General features: G+C 43.6%; 1 protein-coding gene across 1 annotated transcript in view; it reads left to right on the top strand.

The window, feature by feature from the left end:
- Positions 1–2,894: 2,894 nt before the first annotated feature.
- The window catches only part of TECTB (tectorin beta), a 21,259-nt gene continuing 4,946 nt past the window's right edge, over positions 2,895–19,207 (top strand). The window contains exons 1-8 of the mRNA XM_011967530.1: positions 2,895–3,048; positions 3,764–3,954; positions 5,323–5,465; positions 5,571–5,643; positions 12,682–12,785; positions 12,926–13,009; positions 17,061–17,223; positions 18,465–18,537. Coding sequence (XP_011822920.1) covers positions 2,973–3,048; positions 3,764–3,954; positions 5,323–5,465; positions 5,571–5,643; positions 12,682–12,785; positions 12,926–13,009; positions 17,061–17,223; positions 18,465–18,537 — 907 coding nt within the window. The 5' untranslated portion in view covers positions 2,895–2,972. The remainder of the gene's footprint in view (positions 3,049–3,763; positions 3,955–5,322; positions 5,466–5,570; positions 5,644–12,681; positions 12,786–12,925; positions 13,010–17,060; positions 17,224–18,464; positions 18,538–19,207) is intronic.

The raw sequence follows: 19,207 nt of genomic DNA, 5'->3' as shown, positions 1-19,207 counted from the left end.
TTCTGCTGGGAGAGAGGAAAGGTGTTTATATCCACTGCAACCCAGTCCATGAGTGACCCCTGCCCTGCCAAGTCAGAGGTAAGATGACACTGTTGACTTCCCTGGGCCAAAGTTGGTTGAAAAGAGATATGTATCTGTAGAATCCTCTTGAAATGGGAACAAGTACTCCAACCCATGTAAAATAGCAATACTGAGGCCAGATACGGTGGCTCATGCCTATAATCCCAGGACTTTGGGAGGCCGAGACGGGTGGATCCCTTGAGCTCAGGAGTTCCAGACCAGCCTGGTCAACATGGTGAAACCCCATCTCTACTAAAAATACAAAAATTAACCAGGTGTGGTGGTGTGTGCCTGTAATCCCAGCTACTCGGGAGACTGAGCCAGGAGAATTGCTTGAACCCAAGAAGCAGATGTTGCTGTGAACTGAGATCATACCACTGCACTCCAGCCTGGGTGACAGAGTGAGACTCAGTCTCAATTAAAAACAAAAACAAAAAACGAACCAAAAAAATACTGAATTGCCAGTAATGAATAATCATTTATGTCACATCAGAAGTCCTTCCTTATGCAATTGGACTGTTACACTCTTCTGTGGCTTGACTTACCTGCCAAGCATTCTGATTATCCCTTTTTCCTCCTCTCCATCCCATAGTCCTATTTTTGTGCACTCTCCTCCCCTAGTTCCTCAGGGAAAGAAGCCACATCAAGTGCATGCATCTTCCCAGGGCCTGGTCCAGTATACCACAGGGGCTCAATAAATGCTTACTAAAAAAAGAGGGGGAAAGAAACACAGAGAATTTGTGCTAAGCCTCAGGAAAGAGGAACTCAGAGAATTCACACATATTTTCGAGATTCAAGTGTCTTTTTTCTGCTCAGGAATGAACTATGGAGAACAGTGGAAATATGCCAATGTTACTGTTCACAATAGCAAAGACTTGGAACCAACCCAAATGCCCATCAATGATAGGCTAGATAAAGAAAATGTGACACATATACACCATGGAATACTATGCAGCTGTAAAAAAGGATGAGTTCATGTCCTTTGTAGGGACATGAATGAAGCTGGAAACCATCATTCTCAGCAAACTATCACAAGAACATAAAACCAAACACCACATGTTCTCACTCATAAGTGGGAGTTGAACAATGAGAACACATGGACACAGGGAGGGGAACATCACACACCGAGGCCTGTTGGCGGGTGGGGGGCTAGGGGAGGGAGAGCATTAGGAGAAATATCTAATGTAGATGACCGGTTGATGGGTGCAGCAACCACATGGCACGTGTATACCTATGTAACAAACCTGCACCTTCTGCACATGTATCCCACAACTTGAAGTAAAATAATAATAAAAAAGAAATATGCTAATGTTTCCAGGCCACAATAAACTTGATCTTACTGTTTAAAAATTTTTTAACTACATTCTTTCTCTTCTCCCTTTCAGCTCATTTATTCATCGTCCATAAAGTATTTTGCATATGTGTTTTACAATACAGATATGCCTCCTGTTACATGAATCATAAATCTACAATCAGTCACTTTGTGGTGCATCTAAGGAAAGGAAAAGTAATTCATGGGACACATACATGTTACCGGAAACTGTTAGTTGTCTTTTCATGTAATCTACTTATTTATCTACTACTTACAGTTTACAAGAGCCTTCATATCATTGCTTTCCTACTCTGTAAGTTCAGCCCAGAACCACAGCCACCATTTTACACAGAAGGAAACAGAGTTACAGAAACTTTTAATGGCTTTCCACATGGCTCTTTCCCTCATTCTTTGACACTGTCATTATAAAACCTCCCATCAATTTAACAATAGATTTTGAGGAAATAAGGAAACTGTACCGTATTACATATGCATATTGCTTATAAGATGCCTCCCAATGTTTTGAAACATTAAATGATGTGCAATATCAATAATATATCTGGAACCTTCATGGGAGCAGCATGTTACCTGTTGTTTTCAGTGGGATCTTGTCGAGTGACTAAGGATTGAATTATAAGAGAGGCTTTCTAAGTTTCTTCTTCCAATGTCATTGCTCTGGGAGACTAATAAAGCTTTAGAAATCTCAAGGGTGTACAATTAAAAGTTGTTCTTCAGGATGAAGTTCAAGACACTAGAGTTTATTTTTTTTTTTTTAATTAGAAGGAAAAATCCTTTAAAATGTTTATAGTCACACACACACACACACACACATACATATATATATATATAGTTATCAGGTGCAACAATGTTAAACCTGAATTTTCTTAAGTTCAAAGTTTAGTTCACCTACATAGAAAAATAAGAAAGCAGGAAATAAAGCAAAGAAAGCAAGACAAAAGAATTAAAATTGTCACCTGGAATGGTACAGAAGTAGTTTGCCTCCATTCAGAGTTATTTTGTGTACAAAGGGGGAAAAAATCAACTTTTCCTCCCAATCTTGGTTGCGGCAGTTAAAAAAAAAAAGTTTTTCCAACTCTGTAAAGCAAAAGAAATTAGACTCAAGTAACTGAGCTTCCCATCGGATTACTGTGCAGGCCCCCCTTTTATTCCCCACACAGTGGATAATGCGTGCTCATTGTGACTTATCTGGAGCCAGTTTCTTTTACATCCTCGGGCTATATAAAGTCAAACTAGGACTGGGGCAGCAGATTTGGGGAGCATCCAGCAGGCAGCCTCCACAGTCCGGAGAGAATGAAACAGTCGGGAACATGAACAACTCCATGTGTCATTGACTCTTCCAACGGTATGAGCTCCACTTTTTGCCTCTCAGTGCTAACAAGAAACAATTAGAAGTGACACAACATCGTTGATCTCCCTTGAAAATTTCCCCAGGACTATATGTGTGGCTTTGTTCTTCCCTTGATTTTAACTTTTCATTCATGTTTCTGACTTAGAATGATCGAGGCTCAGGCCCTGGAAGGACCGTAAAATTTGGCCAGCTTGGTTTGGACACCTGGCAAAGACCAGGTTCTGAGAAGCAATGGTGATGAAGGCCTTTGTCCTGTTGGCCATCTTTGCAGAAGCCTCTGCGAAATCATGCGCTCCAAATAAAGCAGGTACGTCCTCGCCACAGTCCATTTTCCTGGGAAGAAAAGTTTCCTTTTACAATGCTCAGCACTTCTGTGCTTAACTTGTTATAAAAATGCAATGATGGAGCCAAGTAGAAAAGTACTTAAGTCCCCCTACCACCATTATCAATCAGACTTTTCCCAGATGGAGCAAAAATGTATTGGATAAACTCAGATATTTTTTAAATTAGAGAATGCTTGCTGTATTTCACGCTCTTGCTTACACGCTCTCTCCCCACATCCCATTATATGTATATAAAACATCTCCACTTGTTTTTCCATTCAACTACAGAATTTCTATCCTGTGCCCTAAATCAGTATTTCACAATATTATGCATGAAATTGACATTTAAAATGTTTAAGTTATGTGCTCATTGTGATGGAGATTTTAATATATATTTGTATATGTCTATTACATCCTATCTGTGGTTTCACAGATATATTCTTTAAAGTTCCAAATGGACTAATTTTAATTCCACGTTAAATGAGGTGCGGTCATTAAATAAATGCAGCAAAAACTGTAGGAGTGACTCTCCAATGACTGAAGTTCGGGGAAAACGTTCGTCACAGCTGGTGAATAGCAGGGAAGGTGTTTTTAACCCACTGCTTTTGCATGCTCAGGTGTAGCTGGAACCCACTGTTCTTTATGTAGGTTAGCATGATTACCATAACTGATTTTAAACTATACGTGTGCTCTTTCCAGATGTCATTCTTGTGTTTTGTTATCCCAAAACCATCATCACCAAAATCCCCGAGTGTCCCTATGGATGGGAAGTTCATCAGCTGGCCCTCGGAGGGCTGTGTTACAACGGGGTCCATGAAGGAGGCTACTACCAATTTGTGATCCCAGATTTATCACCTAAAAACAAGTCCTATTGTGGAACCCAGTCTGAGGTAAGACCAGGCCACACAGTGCAGAGTTGTTTAAGGTAAGGCAACTGGACCCAAGAATGAGATGTCCACCATCCGTCCTTGAAAGGATTCACAATGTACCCACTTCCTTTTAAAGGTCAATCCTGATTCCCAAATATCCTAAATGTGAGTGTTATTTAACATCTTATCTTCTGCCTAGTTTAGATAACTCTTTTGGCTTGACCCTTATCCTCCTAATTTGTTGCCAAAGCCAGTGAAGCTATCTTCTAGTAGAGCAAAGTACATTTCCCACTTTCAAGTTCTGAGCCTGTGCTTACAAGCTGCCATCCTTCCTGGATCGGATGGGTGAATGGATGATCCAGTCTCTGCCTGAGACTTTAAAGTGGTGATAAAGAGCCTTTGGAAGGGCAGTTTAGGGAGTGACCAATGGGGCAGTTTAGGGAGTGACCAATGTATAAGACAACTTCTAACTCGGTCTTGTGAAGTGCCCAGGATGGGGTATCATAAGATAATTATTAGGAAACAGATGCCCTCTTAACAAGTATCATATGACAGATGAGAAATCTGAGACTCCCCAATAAAGTCACTCGTTCAGGGCCACAGAGCCTGTAGGGGTGGAATCAGGAAAGGAGGCTAGGTCTCCCAACCTCCCCACCAAGGTCTAGCATTCCTACTGCCCTACCTGCCAGAAGGCTGTGTATCGGTCCATCTCAGAGCATGAGAGCAAAGAGCGTCCAGGGCCAGCTCCTCTTTCTGAAGGCTTCACAAGGATTCAGTGATTTAATGGGAAGAGTCATGAGCATGATTAACAAGACGCCATGTCTTTGAGTATATCCTGGTGAACTAGAAATCATCTGTATGGTCTCAGGTCGGTCACTTTTCAAGTGGATGTTCAAGATCCCCTCTAGCTCTAATATTCTGTGATTTTAGAGCCCAACAAGTCAGAGGAAAGAGTCTCAGAAATCGTGCTTATAGTCAGAAGAAGGAAAGAGCAAAGAACCAGAAGGGAACATTCTAGAAACTGGAGATGGGTGAAGCATTCATTTAGGATACTTGGACAGGAGAAATGGATGAAGAGTTGACCTTGGGAAATAGAGATTCTTGAGCCAGTTCTTTTTGGTCAGAAGCCCAATGGGTACATGGAGATGTTAAAGCATACAACATCAACCTAGATTGTTTTTAAACACTCTTAGTTGAATAAACTAAGGAACCCTTTACAAAATTATCAGTTTACCCACAGACAAGAAGAGTTGATGCCACTGTCAGTGGCAGACATTCCTGTCTCCCCACTGGACTTGTTTCTGAGCCATCTTCCCGCACTTTTCCCAGAACCCTCATTCCCATAGCAGGGACACAGATTTATCCTGACTGTCTCCTTTCTTTGTCCAGTACAAGCCACCTATCTATCACTTCTACAATCACATCGTTTCCAATGACAGCACAGTGATTGTAAAAAACCAGCCTGTCAACTACTCCTTCTCCTGCACCTACCATTCCACCTACTTGGTGAACCAGGCTGCCTTTGACCAGAGGTAAGTTGCTGTGCGGCATGAAGGGCTGGCTGCCTCATGTGTGTGCTGCAGGTCCTATCAATCAGTGTGTTTCAGTCCTTATGCAAAATTCTCTCCCCTTTTCAGAGTAGCCACTGTTCATGTGAAGAACGGGAGCATGGGCACATTTGAAAGCCAATTGTCTCTCAACTTCTACACTGTAAGTAGCCTCCAGGTTTCCATTACTTCCCTGTGGCCTTTCTAGGAGACGGTGGGATGCTTCCTTGGTATTCAGTCTTCCTCAAGCTCTGTGCAGAGCCCCATTCTTAAATTCAAGTTGAAACATAAGCTTTGGTTTAGCTTTAAACTTCTTTAAAAACTAAGTGTCACAGAAAGTCAGATTCATAGACTGGATAGAAGAGCTGAAAGGTATAAGATATAAGCTATAAGACCAACCTTCCGGCCAGGCACAGTAGCTAATGCCTGTAATCCCAGCACTTTAGGAGGCTGAGGCAGGCGGATCATTCGAGGTCAGGAGATCAAGACCAGCCTGTCTAACATGGTGAAATCTCATCTCTACTAAAAAAAATTCAAAAATTAGCCAGGTGTGGTGGCACGCGCTTGTAGTCCCAGCTACTCGGGAGCCTGGGGCAGGAGAATTACTTGAATCCGGGAGGTGGAGGTTGCAGTGAGCCAAGATGGCACCACAGCACTCCAGCCTGAGAAACAAGAGTGAAACTCTGCCTCAAAAAATAAAATAAAATAAAATAAAAACACCAACCTTCCGCAAAGATATAAGACCAACTTTTCCATTTTACAGATGAGAAAACTGAGGCAAGGTCAATAGACAATAAGACAGCTAATGTCTGATTCTTGGTCAAGATTAGTTTTCACTACAACCCACTCCAGAGATTTATATTTCAGATCTAGCTCTTAAAATTTTTGGCACAAGGTATTGAGGTTCCTGACTGGGACAGGGCTAAAGAGAAGGATTGGGGTCGGCCTCTGCTGCCTAATTCTTTTGTCTCTGAAGCCTTTCAAGTAGCGTTTCCTACTTGCTTAATTTAGGCAGGCTGCCTATGTTGACATAGAAGTTAAAGGCACACTTTGGTCTCTCTCAAAATAGAGTGCTCCAGAGGAACTAAATATGCAGTGGCCACTTGCCCAGCTGCCCTCCTCTTTAGAAGGGGTGCTTTGTTTCTTCAAACCTGCAGCTTGCATTGAGGACACATGCACACAGAGACACTGTCCCAGCAGACTAAAGGAAGATGTGGGCAGAAATACAAACCTTTGCATAGAACATCAGAGCCAGAGGACCTCCTTGGAAGGGCTTCATGTCCAACCCATTCACTTCTCAAAGGAGAAATATCATACTACCTGTAACTCCATTAACTTTCAACTCTTTAAACTTGCTTAACCTGCTGCCTGGAAGCTATTAGCCCTGCTGAGCTCAGAAGGTGAGAGCTGTAAGGGATCCTAGAATAACCTAGTCTAGGTTATTCAGAGATGAGGACCAGAAGCCCAGAGAGAGGAAGGATTAGCCTGAGAGCCCACAGGTAGTTCAGAGCAGTGGCCAGTCTTGAACACAGATCTCCTAGATATGGTCACTTTGCTTACTGCAAAGGGAATGAAACTCATTTCAAGGCCCTTTGAAGACCTTGTGTCTAATTCTGTATTCAAAAATGTGATTCTTTTCATTAAAGAGGGCTCTCCACATTGTAAAAGTTTCAAGATCCCACAAAATCTAGATCTGCCCCTAGCCACATACCACTAGTGGTTAAGTACTGAGAAAAGGAATCCATACAACCCTTGACCTATAATCGGAGGCTAAATACAGCATGGGCCACCAGGGTGATGATAAGGTGGTGAAACCGCTACAGTCACTGATGAAAGCCATCCGGAGAGGAAAATAGGCTTCCACGCACTGACAACAGTCTCAGGGGACTCCCTGATGACAGGCTGCCTTTGCTACTGAGTCCCTGTCTGGAAGTGAATAATTGTTGTTTTAACCGGACAAAATTATAGATATGATCCTATGAAGGTTTTACAGCAGTAGGCAACACGGAGACACCAGGATTGTCAAAAATCATCGCCCACCATCAGCCTTGTAGAGCTGAGCTTCAGGCATACACAAAACATCAAGTCTTAGAACTGGAATGAGCTTATGTTCTTTTAAAAATAATAATAATAATAACGAGACATGTCCTCAGCATCCTCCAGGCCATCCTCTGGGCTGGACAGACAGATAACGGGACACCCCCTTCAAGAAGTATAAAACTAAGGGTCAAGCCTCCCCTGAGGCCCACCAAGACCCTTCTAGGACAAATAGGCCTCAGCAAAGAAGGGATTGTGCTGTCCTGACACTTCCGTACTGATTAATATTCCCGCCATGGGCTCAGTTCCCTATGCCTGACCCATGTGGTTGGTATTTTTTTCTCCTCCCTTCTTCCGCTTTCAGAGAATTCTTATGTGTTTCTGAAGCAACAACTGCTCCCTGCATATATTTCCATCAAATTACCAGAAAGAGAGCTGTGCCCTAGATAACACAATGGAATCAATGCACTGCTAATTGCTTAGGATCCTGAGAGCTTCAAATGCTGGGCTCTAAAAGCACCAGTTCTACTCAGCAGGCTTCCTCCTTCTTTTCTCTCCATCCCCCTCCCGCTCACTCTTGACGATATCCCATGGTTGGTATCCCTAGTGAAAAGTTATTTTGACCCTCAATACAAAATGAAGGAAGGTAGTTGGCTTGCGGAAACACCCTAGTGCTGTGGTTAAGAAAATGGGCCTTCTCAACAGACCACTAGTTTGAAGCCTTGTTCCATCATTTACTAGTTGTGTGACTTTGGGCAAGTGAGTTAACCTTTCTGGGTTTCTATCTCTGCATTTGTTAAACAGGGATAATAATAGCACTTAACCCACTGGTTTGTTATAGGATTAAATGAAATAATCTTTCGGAAGCACTTAGCACAGTGCCTGGCACACGTTAAGTGCCCAAGAAAGTAGCCCTTCTCATCATTGTAGACTTTGACTCTATTTAAAGTGGAAACTCTGAGGGCTTCTAGCATTGTTACCTTTATAAGGCTGAACATTGATGTCAGTGTGGGATTATGTTGACTTTTATTCAGTCAAAACAGTACTGATCATTCCTCTTAGAGACAGAGAAATGAAAAAGCTTAAGATGGAAAAAATGCAAGCAAAAGAGGCCAAAATCATAGACTCCAAGAGTCAAAACAAACCTCCGAGGTGGTGAACCTCAGCTTTCCACCCAAAGCCCAAAACCCTTCTGCAAGATTGCTGTGGGGTGGCCTCCCCGCCTCTTCCAAAGACAATGATATTTGGGCCTTCCCATTTTAGATCAGCTCTGATATCTGACACCCTGAACTCTCGCGCATGTGTCCCGGTTCTGTCTTCTGAAATAATATCATATAATTATGTGGCTGACAGTCCTCCAAATATCTCCACCTTCTCCAAGCTAAACCTCTTGTCTCTGGTTCATTCACCATCCTAGTCACTCTTCTCTGAATATGATCCAGTTGCTCGGTACCTCTATTAAAAAATGAAGCCCAGAGTTGAAGTGTTATATTCTAGACTTTATCAGACCTGTGCAGGCCATCAAGGGTCAGAGGTGACCTTCTAGGTTTTGGAAGATTCCAGGAATGTGTCCTAGGAAAATAACTTTAGGGCAGTTTTTTTTTCACCACTATTTCACATGGAGCTTATAAGCAAAAGCAACTCGGAGATTTTTCCACATGAACTATTGTTAAGCCAGGTGTACTCATCCTTAACTTGTGACACCGGCTAGTTGTGACTCAACTGTTCGGTAAAGTAGTCCCCTCTTACCCACAGTTTTGCTTTTCATGGTTTCACTTACTGGTCAACTGTGGTCCAAAAATATTAAATGGAAAATTCTAGAAATAAACAATTCTTAAGTTTTAAATTGCACACCTGTTCTGAGTAGCATGATGAAATCTTGCACCACTCGCTCTGTATTTCCTGGGATGTAAATCATCCCTTTGTCTAGAATATCTACACTGTAGACACTACCTATCTGTCAGTCACTCAGTAGCCATCTATGTTATCAGATCAAAAAAAAAGTAATATATATACGGTTTGGTACTCTCTGAAGTTTCAGGCATCCACTGGGGATCTTGAAACATATCTCCTGTGGATAAAGGGAGGTTACTGGATCTGGAATAGGTTTCTAATTTTCACATTATAGAGAAGGTAGGGGAAAAATTATTCCAAGCATTGCCTGAGCTGCTGGATGAGAATATAAAGAACTCAATCATTAGTGTTCTATTTCAGAAATTGCATTAATGGTGCCAGCTCTGTTCTTCACTTTGTAACAGAATCAGGCAGGTTCTTCCATGAGGAGAGGTATTATTCCAATATTCTGACATTCTGCTGGCTGGTCCCTGGCAGAAAGAGTTGGGAGTAATACCTCTGACAGGCTTGGGGACTACATCAGGGTCCCCAGGTAAGTTCCCATATTTGAAAATGGCCTCTCAAAATATGACAAATCTCAGAACATAACAAGGAACATTAAAAACCACTGTAAATCTGCCACTTCAACCTGCATATTAAGCCAGTAGATCCCTTATGATTAAAAACATTATTATCCGATTATTGCAGCCATTTCAATGGTGCAGGGGCTGACAAATGGGAGGAAGCAACTGACTTCTAGGTGACTGAGTCAGGGAGCCCTTACTGGACTTGCCATCAGTAAAATACTGTCAGAGGCACTAGGAAACTAAAGAGATTCTCAGTCCTCTCAGCAAAGTCTCTGTGCGTTTGACATGTGAGGGGTGAAGTCCATTTTATTTTGTTTTTGTTTTTTTAATCTTTATTTGTTATTTTTATTTTAAGTTAAGGGGTACATGTGCAGGTTTGTTACATCGGTAAACGTGTGTCATGGTGATTTGCTGCACCTATCAACCCATCACTGAGGTATTGAGCCCAGCATGCATTAGCTATTTTTCCAAATGCTCTCCCTCCCCCAACCCCACCTGCCAACAGGCCCCAGTGTGTGATGTTCCCCTGCCTGCGTCCATGTGTTCTCATTGTTCAGCTCCCACTTATAAGTGAGAACATGCACTGTTCCTGTGTTAGTTTGCTGAGGATAATGGCTTCTAACTCCATCCATGTCTTTGCAAAGGACAAGAAAGACCATTTGACCCAGCAATCCCTTTACTGGGCATATACCCAAAGGAATATAAATCATTCTATTACAAAGATACATGCAACCCAAAGGAATATTAATCATTCTATTACAAAGATACATGCCTGCATATGTTCATTGCAACACTATTCACAATAGCAAAGCCATGGAATCAACCCAAATGCCCATCAATGATAGACTAGATAAAGAAAATATGGTATGTATACACCATGGAATACTATAAAGTCCATTTAAACTAAACATCCTTGCTGAAATCCGTTCCTCCTGCCACTGTCTACCTATTGCAGTTCTGCAAATCTCCAGGTCTATGAAACTCAATCTTTCAAACAGTAACCTGGTCTAAGCTTTATTCCTCTATTACATAAAGTCACAAAGGTTATGCCCATTTTGCATAGGAAGAAACTGAGGCCTGAAAGGCTGACTTGCCTATAGTGTGTCCCAAGTTAGCAGTGGGAGCTCGGATTAGCCCAGCATCCCTGCCCTTCCATGGTAATGCTTTTGTCTCTGAAAGCTAATCCACAGAGCAGTTCAAGATTGTTACTAGAATTGAATGAATTCAAGACTAAGAGAATGGAGAAATCAGCCTCCTTTGAGTAAGTCAAACAGAAACACTGCTGTTACTCCTAACAGCTCACCCAGCATGTCTTGATGAGAATGGTAGGCAAATATCACATATGCCAGGCCAGTGATCAGCACCTGCTGTTCCTGTGCTCAAATCATGGTGTTGACTCCTTATTGCCCCACTGCACTCAGAGTGTAAGATCCAGTGTTTAGTTTTTTGAGGTGTTTTTTTTAGAGTCTCACTCTGTCACCCAGGCTGGAGTGCAATGGTGCAATCTTGGCTCATGGCAACCTCCACCTCCCAGGTTCAGGAGCTCTTCCTGCGTCAACCTCCAGAGTAGCTGGGACTACAGGGATTACAGATGCCTGCCACCACACCCAGTTAATTTTTGTATTTTTAATAGGGACGGGGTTTTGTCATGTTGGCCAGGCTAGTCTCGAACTTGTGGCCTCAAGTGATCTGCTTGCCTCGGCCTTCCAAAGTGCTGGGATTACAAGTGTGAGCCACAGTGCCCAGCCAGCCTCAGTCTTCTTGATCAGTCCCCATAACTTCTCTAACCTCACCCAAGCCCCGCTCCCCACTCTCCACCCTCCTGACTCACTTACTTACTCCAGCCACACTGGCCTCCTTACTGTGCTGCCAGCCACACTCCTGCCCCAGGGCCTTTGTCCTGACTCAAGCATTCTTCCATGGATGGTCACATGGCCCCAATCTTCACTTCCTCCAAATCTTGCTCAAATGTCACATCTTCAGTGAGGCCTCCCCAACCACTGTATTTAAAACTGCAACCTGCCCTTCCTCATACTCCTGATCTTCCTTATCCTTTTCTGCATATTTTGCAGCTTTTCTAGATAATGTCCTACGGTCTAGAGTTGCATATTATATCATTTACTTACTTATTGTTTGTCTCCCCTGCTAGAATATGCCAGATCATTGGAGGCAGATACCTTTGCTTTGTTCGCTAACAAAATCCTGACATAGAGTCCATCCCAATATACAGAACAGTGCCCAATATGTAGTAGTTGATCAATCCATTGTGGCTGTGATTGTTATTGTTGATGATTGTACTGGGAATCAGATCCTACACTTCCCAACCCACGCTGAAATCTGCTCAGGCAAAAAGTAGAAACAAGTGAGGGCAGAGCGGGGTGTTGTATGTGCTCGGTCCCTGTGTCCTTGGGCGATTCAGTATAACACAGTGCCTTAATATCCCTGAATTTCACTTGTTTCCCATTAGTCAAATTTCATTGGCGTAAATGAGACATACGGTGTGTGCCTCACCATAATGAGAAAATCTAGAATACATGATTATATGACGTCCTCATCCCTTCTAAGACGGCAGAGCATCCTAAAAGACAGAGTTTCTCTGCTCCTGGAGGATCGCTCTGTGGTCTCACGTGCTTCTGTCTTTGGGTTGATTCTCATCCCCACCCCATCCCAATTCATCTGCTCCTGGCAGACCCAGCTGCTCAATCTGAATGGTCATAATGCCCAGTGTCAATTTCCTTCCAAAGAATGCCAAGTTCTCCATCAAGAAAGAAGCTCCCTTTGTCCTGGAGACATCCGAAATCGGTTCAGACCTCTTTGCAGGAGTAGAAGCCAAAGGGTTAAGCATTAGGTAAGTACATTTCCTCCAAGTTTATATGTTTAAATGCAAAGAAATAAAAAAAAGACTAGCTGACATACTTTTTAATCATCAGATATTTGCAGGCATAAGATTCTCTGTTTCAAAGTGATGCCATTTTGTTTTATTTCCAGGTTTAAAGTGGTCTTGAACAGCTGCTGGGCCACCCCCTCGGCTGACTTCATGTATCCCTTGCAGTGGCAGCTGATCAACAAGGGGTAGGTACACTGTCTAGAGACAGGGCTGAGCAGTGGAACCGGGCATTTATCGGGCTACTTTGTTCTGGCGTGGCAAAGCTTGGGAGGAAGAGGTGAAGCCTGCTGGAGTTACATCAGTGACATCCTCTGTGGTTCCAGGCAAAGGACAAATACTAAGAAACAGGACATAGTGCATTCTAGGGACTAGATACTGTTCTGAGAGCTTTATCTTGTATCAACTTCTTTAAGCCTTACGACAAGGAAGGTAGTTTTCCTATCATCCTCATTTTACAGATGAGGATACTGAGGCACAAGAGAGGGTAAGGTCTCATAGTAAATGTGTGTGTGTGCGTGTATGTGTGCATGTGTGTATGTGTGCAAGAGGAAGTGAGCAGGCTGAATTCAAATCCAATTATTCTGACAACAGAACCACAGTGATGATGACTAAATTAAGTAATCCATATCGAAAGCTTAGCCGATGGTACCTGCTAGAGAGTCCAACCATTTTAAATAAGATCATTGTTTTTATTACTAATTAGGTAGATAACCAGGAGCTCTTACAATCTGGAGTAAAGCACTAAAGTAGTACTAGAAGTGCGCCCTAGAAAAGCAATGCCGGAAGTCACACACGGGATGGTTTAGAAACATGCATGGAAGGGAGAAAGACCAGATTACAGGCCCTGGCAGCTATTGTGCAAGAGCGATAAGACATGAACTGCTATTGTAGCCAAGTGAATGAAACAAGGTAATAAAAAGTAGGGAGACGCTTCTACAGGAATGAGAAAATGTAGGAACAAATCAGATAGGAGGTGGAGGAAAGGACAGTGTGAGAAACATGGGGAGTAATGGAAAAAAATGGCTTTGTGTTCTTAAATCTCTGGACTACGAAGCTGAGGAAGAGTGTTTGGATTTGGCTGTTGGAGAAGGAGGTGTTTGGATAAGGAAATATGATTCTCGCTGAATTCGCCAACAGACATGTTAAGCTTCAAATGATGATTGCCCGGAAGTACTTAGAATTGTACCGTTGGAAGTCAGAGGAGAGACAGAGCCAGACAAGAGATGTGGACACCATGCACATAATTAGCAGTAAACAAAGAAGAGAACATTCTCTAAACACAGCCCATAACAGACCAATGTGCCTGTGTTATTCTCAGAACCCATCAGGCCAAGGACAAATTAATGTCAAGGATGAAGATAATTAGATAACTAAAGTGGAGCTATTTTGAACCTGTATTTTTATTTAGCAAACACTTATACAGCTCTTACAGTATACCAGATATTGTTCTAGGTAGGTGTATTACAAATATTAATTTATCTAAATGTCATTAATTAAATCCTCTATAAAGTAGATAGTATAATCATCATCATTTTATAGAGGAGAAAACTGAGGCACAGGTCCAGAAACGTGCCCGAGATATGGAGCTAGTAAGGAGAAGGCCTGGGATTCATACTCAGTCAGTGTTACCTCCCGAGTGGCCTGGACAGGACAGGCTGGCCGAGGCACGTCTACGCAGCCCAGCAATGCCTCCTGTAGAGATGGCAGCTTAATTTGGGTGTTTACCTCACATCTGCCATTGAGTGATTCAATTCATTTAGCCTCTGTTAGCAATGGTGCAATTAAATGACTTCAGGAATTCTGAAATAACTTATTGACCTGCAGGGACCTGAAATTGCTATCAGGCACTGGGAACCTCTCTCAGGCAGTGGTCACACTAGGCAAAGGCTTCCGCCACCCCTGGAATCATCTCTCTGAAGGGAGTTCTAGTGCTGTTGTTCCCATCTGGCAGATGTCCAACATGGCTGAAAAAGGGATGCCTGTGGCTTTGGGTGGTCGGCACAATTGTCCTCGAGCTCTAGTGCACACACAAACTGCCTAGGGTGCTATTACATATGCAGGTGCACTGTAAACCTACCGGATCAGGACTCTGGGGAAACCCAGGGAATCTGCATTTCAGCACAGCCAGATGTAAGACATCCCGATCCATTTCTCCATTCTCCCTAATTGACATGGCACCTCAAAGTTGGAGATACATGCACAAAGTTCAGTGTCAAAGGGGAGAATGGAAAAGTCCACTCCCACAATCTCCAGATGATTTTTGCTCACACTGGGCCCCTTTGGGAAAAAACCCAGTTTACAAAAGTTCCTGGAGAGATGGTAGGAGATATATCATCAGGAATTTCCCTGTACACATGGATGCCCTGAAAGCAGCGTACTTATCTCAAAGAGCAATCCGACATGGGAAAGGAGGCTCGTGCAGAGAGGGCATAAAAGCCTCCTATGGGCTTCCACCATCTAGAGGCAGCTGCCACTGAAATGTGGGTACTGCAGCTGGTGCCAAGAAGCAGCAGTGCCAAGGCATCTAGACCTGCCTATTTTTTGCCTCCTCCCCACCCCCTGACAAAGCTCTGCTTACATTATTTTCCACTGGCTGACACCATGCCTGGGGCACTCTGGCTGCAAAGAGCTATTTTAAGAACTCCTATCTTGAGTTCATATGAGGATCTCGGGTTTATTGACAAAATGATCCTACAGAAGTATTGTTTCACAACTTGGAAAATGCCACAGTTTCATCACTGTTCAGAGCCCACCACACACAGACCCAGCTCTGACCCCTGGTCCAGATAAAAACGTACGGCATTCCCTCACTTTACTCCCTCACTCTCACACTTGACTTCCTTAGCTCCTGGCTTTAGCTTGGCCCCCTGTTGCCTGTTTCTGAGGGAATGGGGGTGGGGTAGAAAACATCGTGAAGGGTCCCTGGGGTAACTGGACCACTCTCTGGCATGTGTGCCGAGTTTACAATACAGGAAGAAAGATGCTTCCGCGTCACATTAATCTGGGGCTTGCTGTGGTGCTGTTCAGTGGTCTGACGCTTTCGATACATAGACCTTTTTCTGCAGAGGGACAGACACTGGTACCCCTTGTTAACTGCAGATAACAAACCCCCACAATGGTGTGGGCTTCTCTGTACAGTCCCAAGAATGATTGTGTCTGTTTCCAATACCTAGTTAAAGGAATGGCACTTAGGTAATCAGTCTTTGTTAAATGAAAAAGTATGTTTGCTGAAACCAAGATTTCTTAATGTTGGCACCTTGACATTTGGGGTGGGACCATTCTCTATTGTGGGGGCTGCGCTGTGCACTGTAGGATGTTCAGCAGCAGCCCTGGTCTCTGCCCACTCACTAGATGCCAGCAGCACTTCCCCCAGTCTGGATAATCACAGTGCCAATGTCCCCTGGGGCACAAAGTGGACCCCCAAGTGAGAACCACCAGCTTAAACAAATGTCCATCTGTGTCATTTTTTTAACTGAATTATTACCTTTGAGACTTTGGAATATTATGCAAATATCATATTCTCATTATAGAGAATTTGGAAAAACACATGAAAATACAAAGAAGAAAACCAAAAATGTCTGTAATTTTATCACTTTGTATCAGCCTGTGTTAACCTTTAGATGGTATCCTTCAGTCATTATTTCTGTACTTATATTAAAAACGTGACCACATTTTTACAAAGGTAACTATGTAGAGATATATATAATTTAAATAATATACCATAAATACAAATTTTCAATGCAAAACCTCACAGTTCACACGCAGAAATGTGTTGGGTGTGACTTGAGCTTAGGCAGCTGTGGCAACAGGGGCAATGCTGCTCCTGGTGCCATTGTCCTTACTTTATATATCCCTCAAGGGCTGGACATATTTCAGGGCTGTATATCCCTCAAGGGCTGGACATATACTTTGTATATCCCTCAAGGCTGGACATATTTATCTCCTAGGGATTTGCTTTCTTTGGGACACAGGTGCAACTTACTAAAAGTGTGGCTCTTATAAGTCACTCTCCTCCCATTGTACCTTGTCTGTAGAATGCGGACAGTCATACCCACCTCCTAGCTCATCAACTTGACCTCACAGTTGTGAGGATCAAGTGAGGTGCTGCTAATCAAAATGCCTGGGAAGGTTAAAGGCCATATAACCACCTCGGGAGCCTTGTGTGTAAATTGCTCAGCAGCTCTTGCTGGAGTTCCAGGAGGTGACAGTTCACTCTTCTTCCCCCATCTGCCTCAGCTGCCCCACGGATGAAACCGTCCTCGTGCATGAGAATGGGAAAGATCACAGGGCAACCTTCCAATTCAATGCTTTCCGGTTCCAGAACATCCCCAAACTCTCCAAGGTGTGGTTACACTGTGAGACGTTCATCTGCGACAGTGAGAAACTCTCCTGCCCAGTGGTGAGCTCTCTCCAGGAGGAAAATGTTACCCAAAGGGCACCAGAATTGGAGGAGCTGGAGTTTAAGTGGGGAAATCATAACCAGGCCAGGGCAGCTGTGTGCCAAGGGCATCTGGAGGAAATGGCACTGAGTGTAAGGGCAGATGCTCGTGGGGGCAGATGCTCTGGACCCTATCTGCCCTGCCTCCAACAACCCACATGGTCTAGCATGTATCACCTAACCTGCCGGGACCTGCTTTCTCATCCTTAAGTAGAGTGTGATCAGTAATGATGGCCCTTCCCTCATCAGAGAGCAGTGTCGGTAAATGAAAGTGATAACAGACATGGAAATACTTTGAAGAAGTGAAAAGGGCAAGGGAAATTCAAGGTCTAGGTGGCAGGGACAGGCTGTGGGCATAACTCAAAGGGTGAGTGCTTTTAGTCTTGACTGCACAGCCCGAGGGTTCACCTCTGTGACTTCAGAGAGATGCTGTAGAAAATTCCGACACTGGGTCATGGCTGATTTGACCCTTGTGACCTGACAGGCTGTGCTTTAACAAGCCAGCAGTCATCCTGGTGCTCACTCAAACCTGAGAACCACCACTTAGACACAGACATGCCAAATCTCAAACTGTTCTCCTTTCTGGTCTCTTTCAACTGGAGACCTCGGTGTTTCCAAAGAGGCTGCTACCCACATAGCCTATAGTAACCAACAAAAATAAGGTCATAATCTCTATTGCTATTGATTCATTTGGCCGGAAAATGGTTCTTTATGAGCACAAATAGCAAAAGGGAAAGAAACCAGAGAGTGCAGAGCCAGGGAGAGGACGGGAGAGACACTATACAGTTGATCAAAGGATAAGTATCGGTGCCATATTTTTAAAAAGAAAGAAACGAAAATGAACCAGAATACATTTGCAAGTGTCCGCTTCTCTAATTATAGTGGCGAGAGTGATAGTAAGTAAAAGCCTTATCAAAGGAAACGGTATCAATCCCTTCCACACTCAATGACCTCTTCCAGCAGGATTCCCTCTGGCTTGAAGAGTTAACAAAGTAAAGCTTTCTTTTTGAATTCAAGTTGGAGAAGGGATGAACAGTGTCTCTCTTTTTGAAAAAAGTAACTCATATCTGTTGACTGGGGAATTGTGGCTCCATCCCATTTGTGACCTTTTTAAAATGTCTTTTCTTTCTCTTTTCTCCCCTTTGCTCACTCGTCATCCCACCTTCCCCGCTTCTCTCCCCTCTGCCTCTCTGGGTCTTCAGACCTGCGATAAAAGGAAGCGCCTCCTGCAAGACCAGACCGGGGGAGTCCTGGTCGTGGAGCTCTCCCTGCGGAGTAAGCGTCTCTGTTTTCCAAACGGTTGAGTTCACTCTGGGCTGCATCCACAGGCACAGCCGGTTTGAGCATTTTTACTGAATTGCCAAACCAGTTGTGCCTGTGGGCACAACCTTTGTCTGCTCCTGGAGTCTTCTAGCCAGGGGTGGGGAACAGCTCAAGCCAAACGAAGGAGTTGAGGTTTGTTATCTACTCTGGAAGTTCTATCTGCACCCTAAATTCAAATACCCCCAAGAAATAAGGAAGTGTTGAGCTTCCAAACAGAGCATGCAGTGAACAATAATAATAGAAAATGAGATGTCATGGGGCCGGGCACGGTGGCTCACGCCTGTAATTCCAGGACTTTGGGAGGCCAAGGTGGGTGGATCACTTGAGGTCAGGAGTTCGAGACCAGCCTGACCAACATGGTGAAACCCCATCTCTACTAAAAATACAAAATTACCTGGGCTTGGTGGGGGCATGCCTGTAATCCCAACTATCAGGAGGCTGAGGCAGGAGAATCGCTTGAATCTGGGTGGCAGAGGTTGCAGTGAGCTGAGATCACCACTGCACTCCAGCCTGGGCAGCAAGAATGAAACTCCATCTCAAAAAAAAGAAAAGAACGAAAGAACGACAGAGAGAGGAAAGAAAGAAAGAAAAAGAAGAAAGAAAGAGAGAAAGAGAGAAAGAA

This window comes from Mandrillus leucophaeus, unplaced genomic scaffold, assembly GCF_000951045.1.
Source record: "Mandrillus leucophaeus isolate KB7577 unplaced genomic scaffold, Mleu.le_1.0 Scaffold80, whole genome shotgun sequence".
NCBI lineage: Eukaryota > Metazoa > Chordata > Mammalia > Primates > Cercopithecidae > Mandrillus > Mandrillus leucophaeus.
Note: the sequence above shows the minus strand (reverse complement) of the source record. Positions and strands in the feature narration are given on the sequence as shown.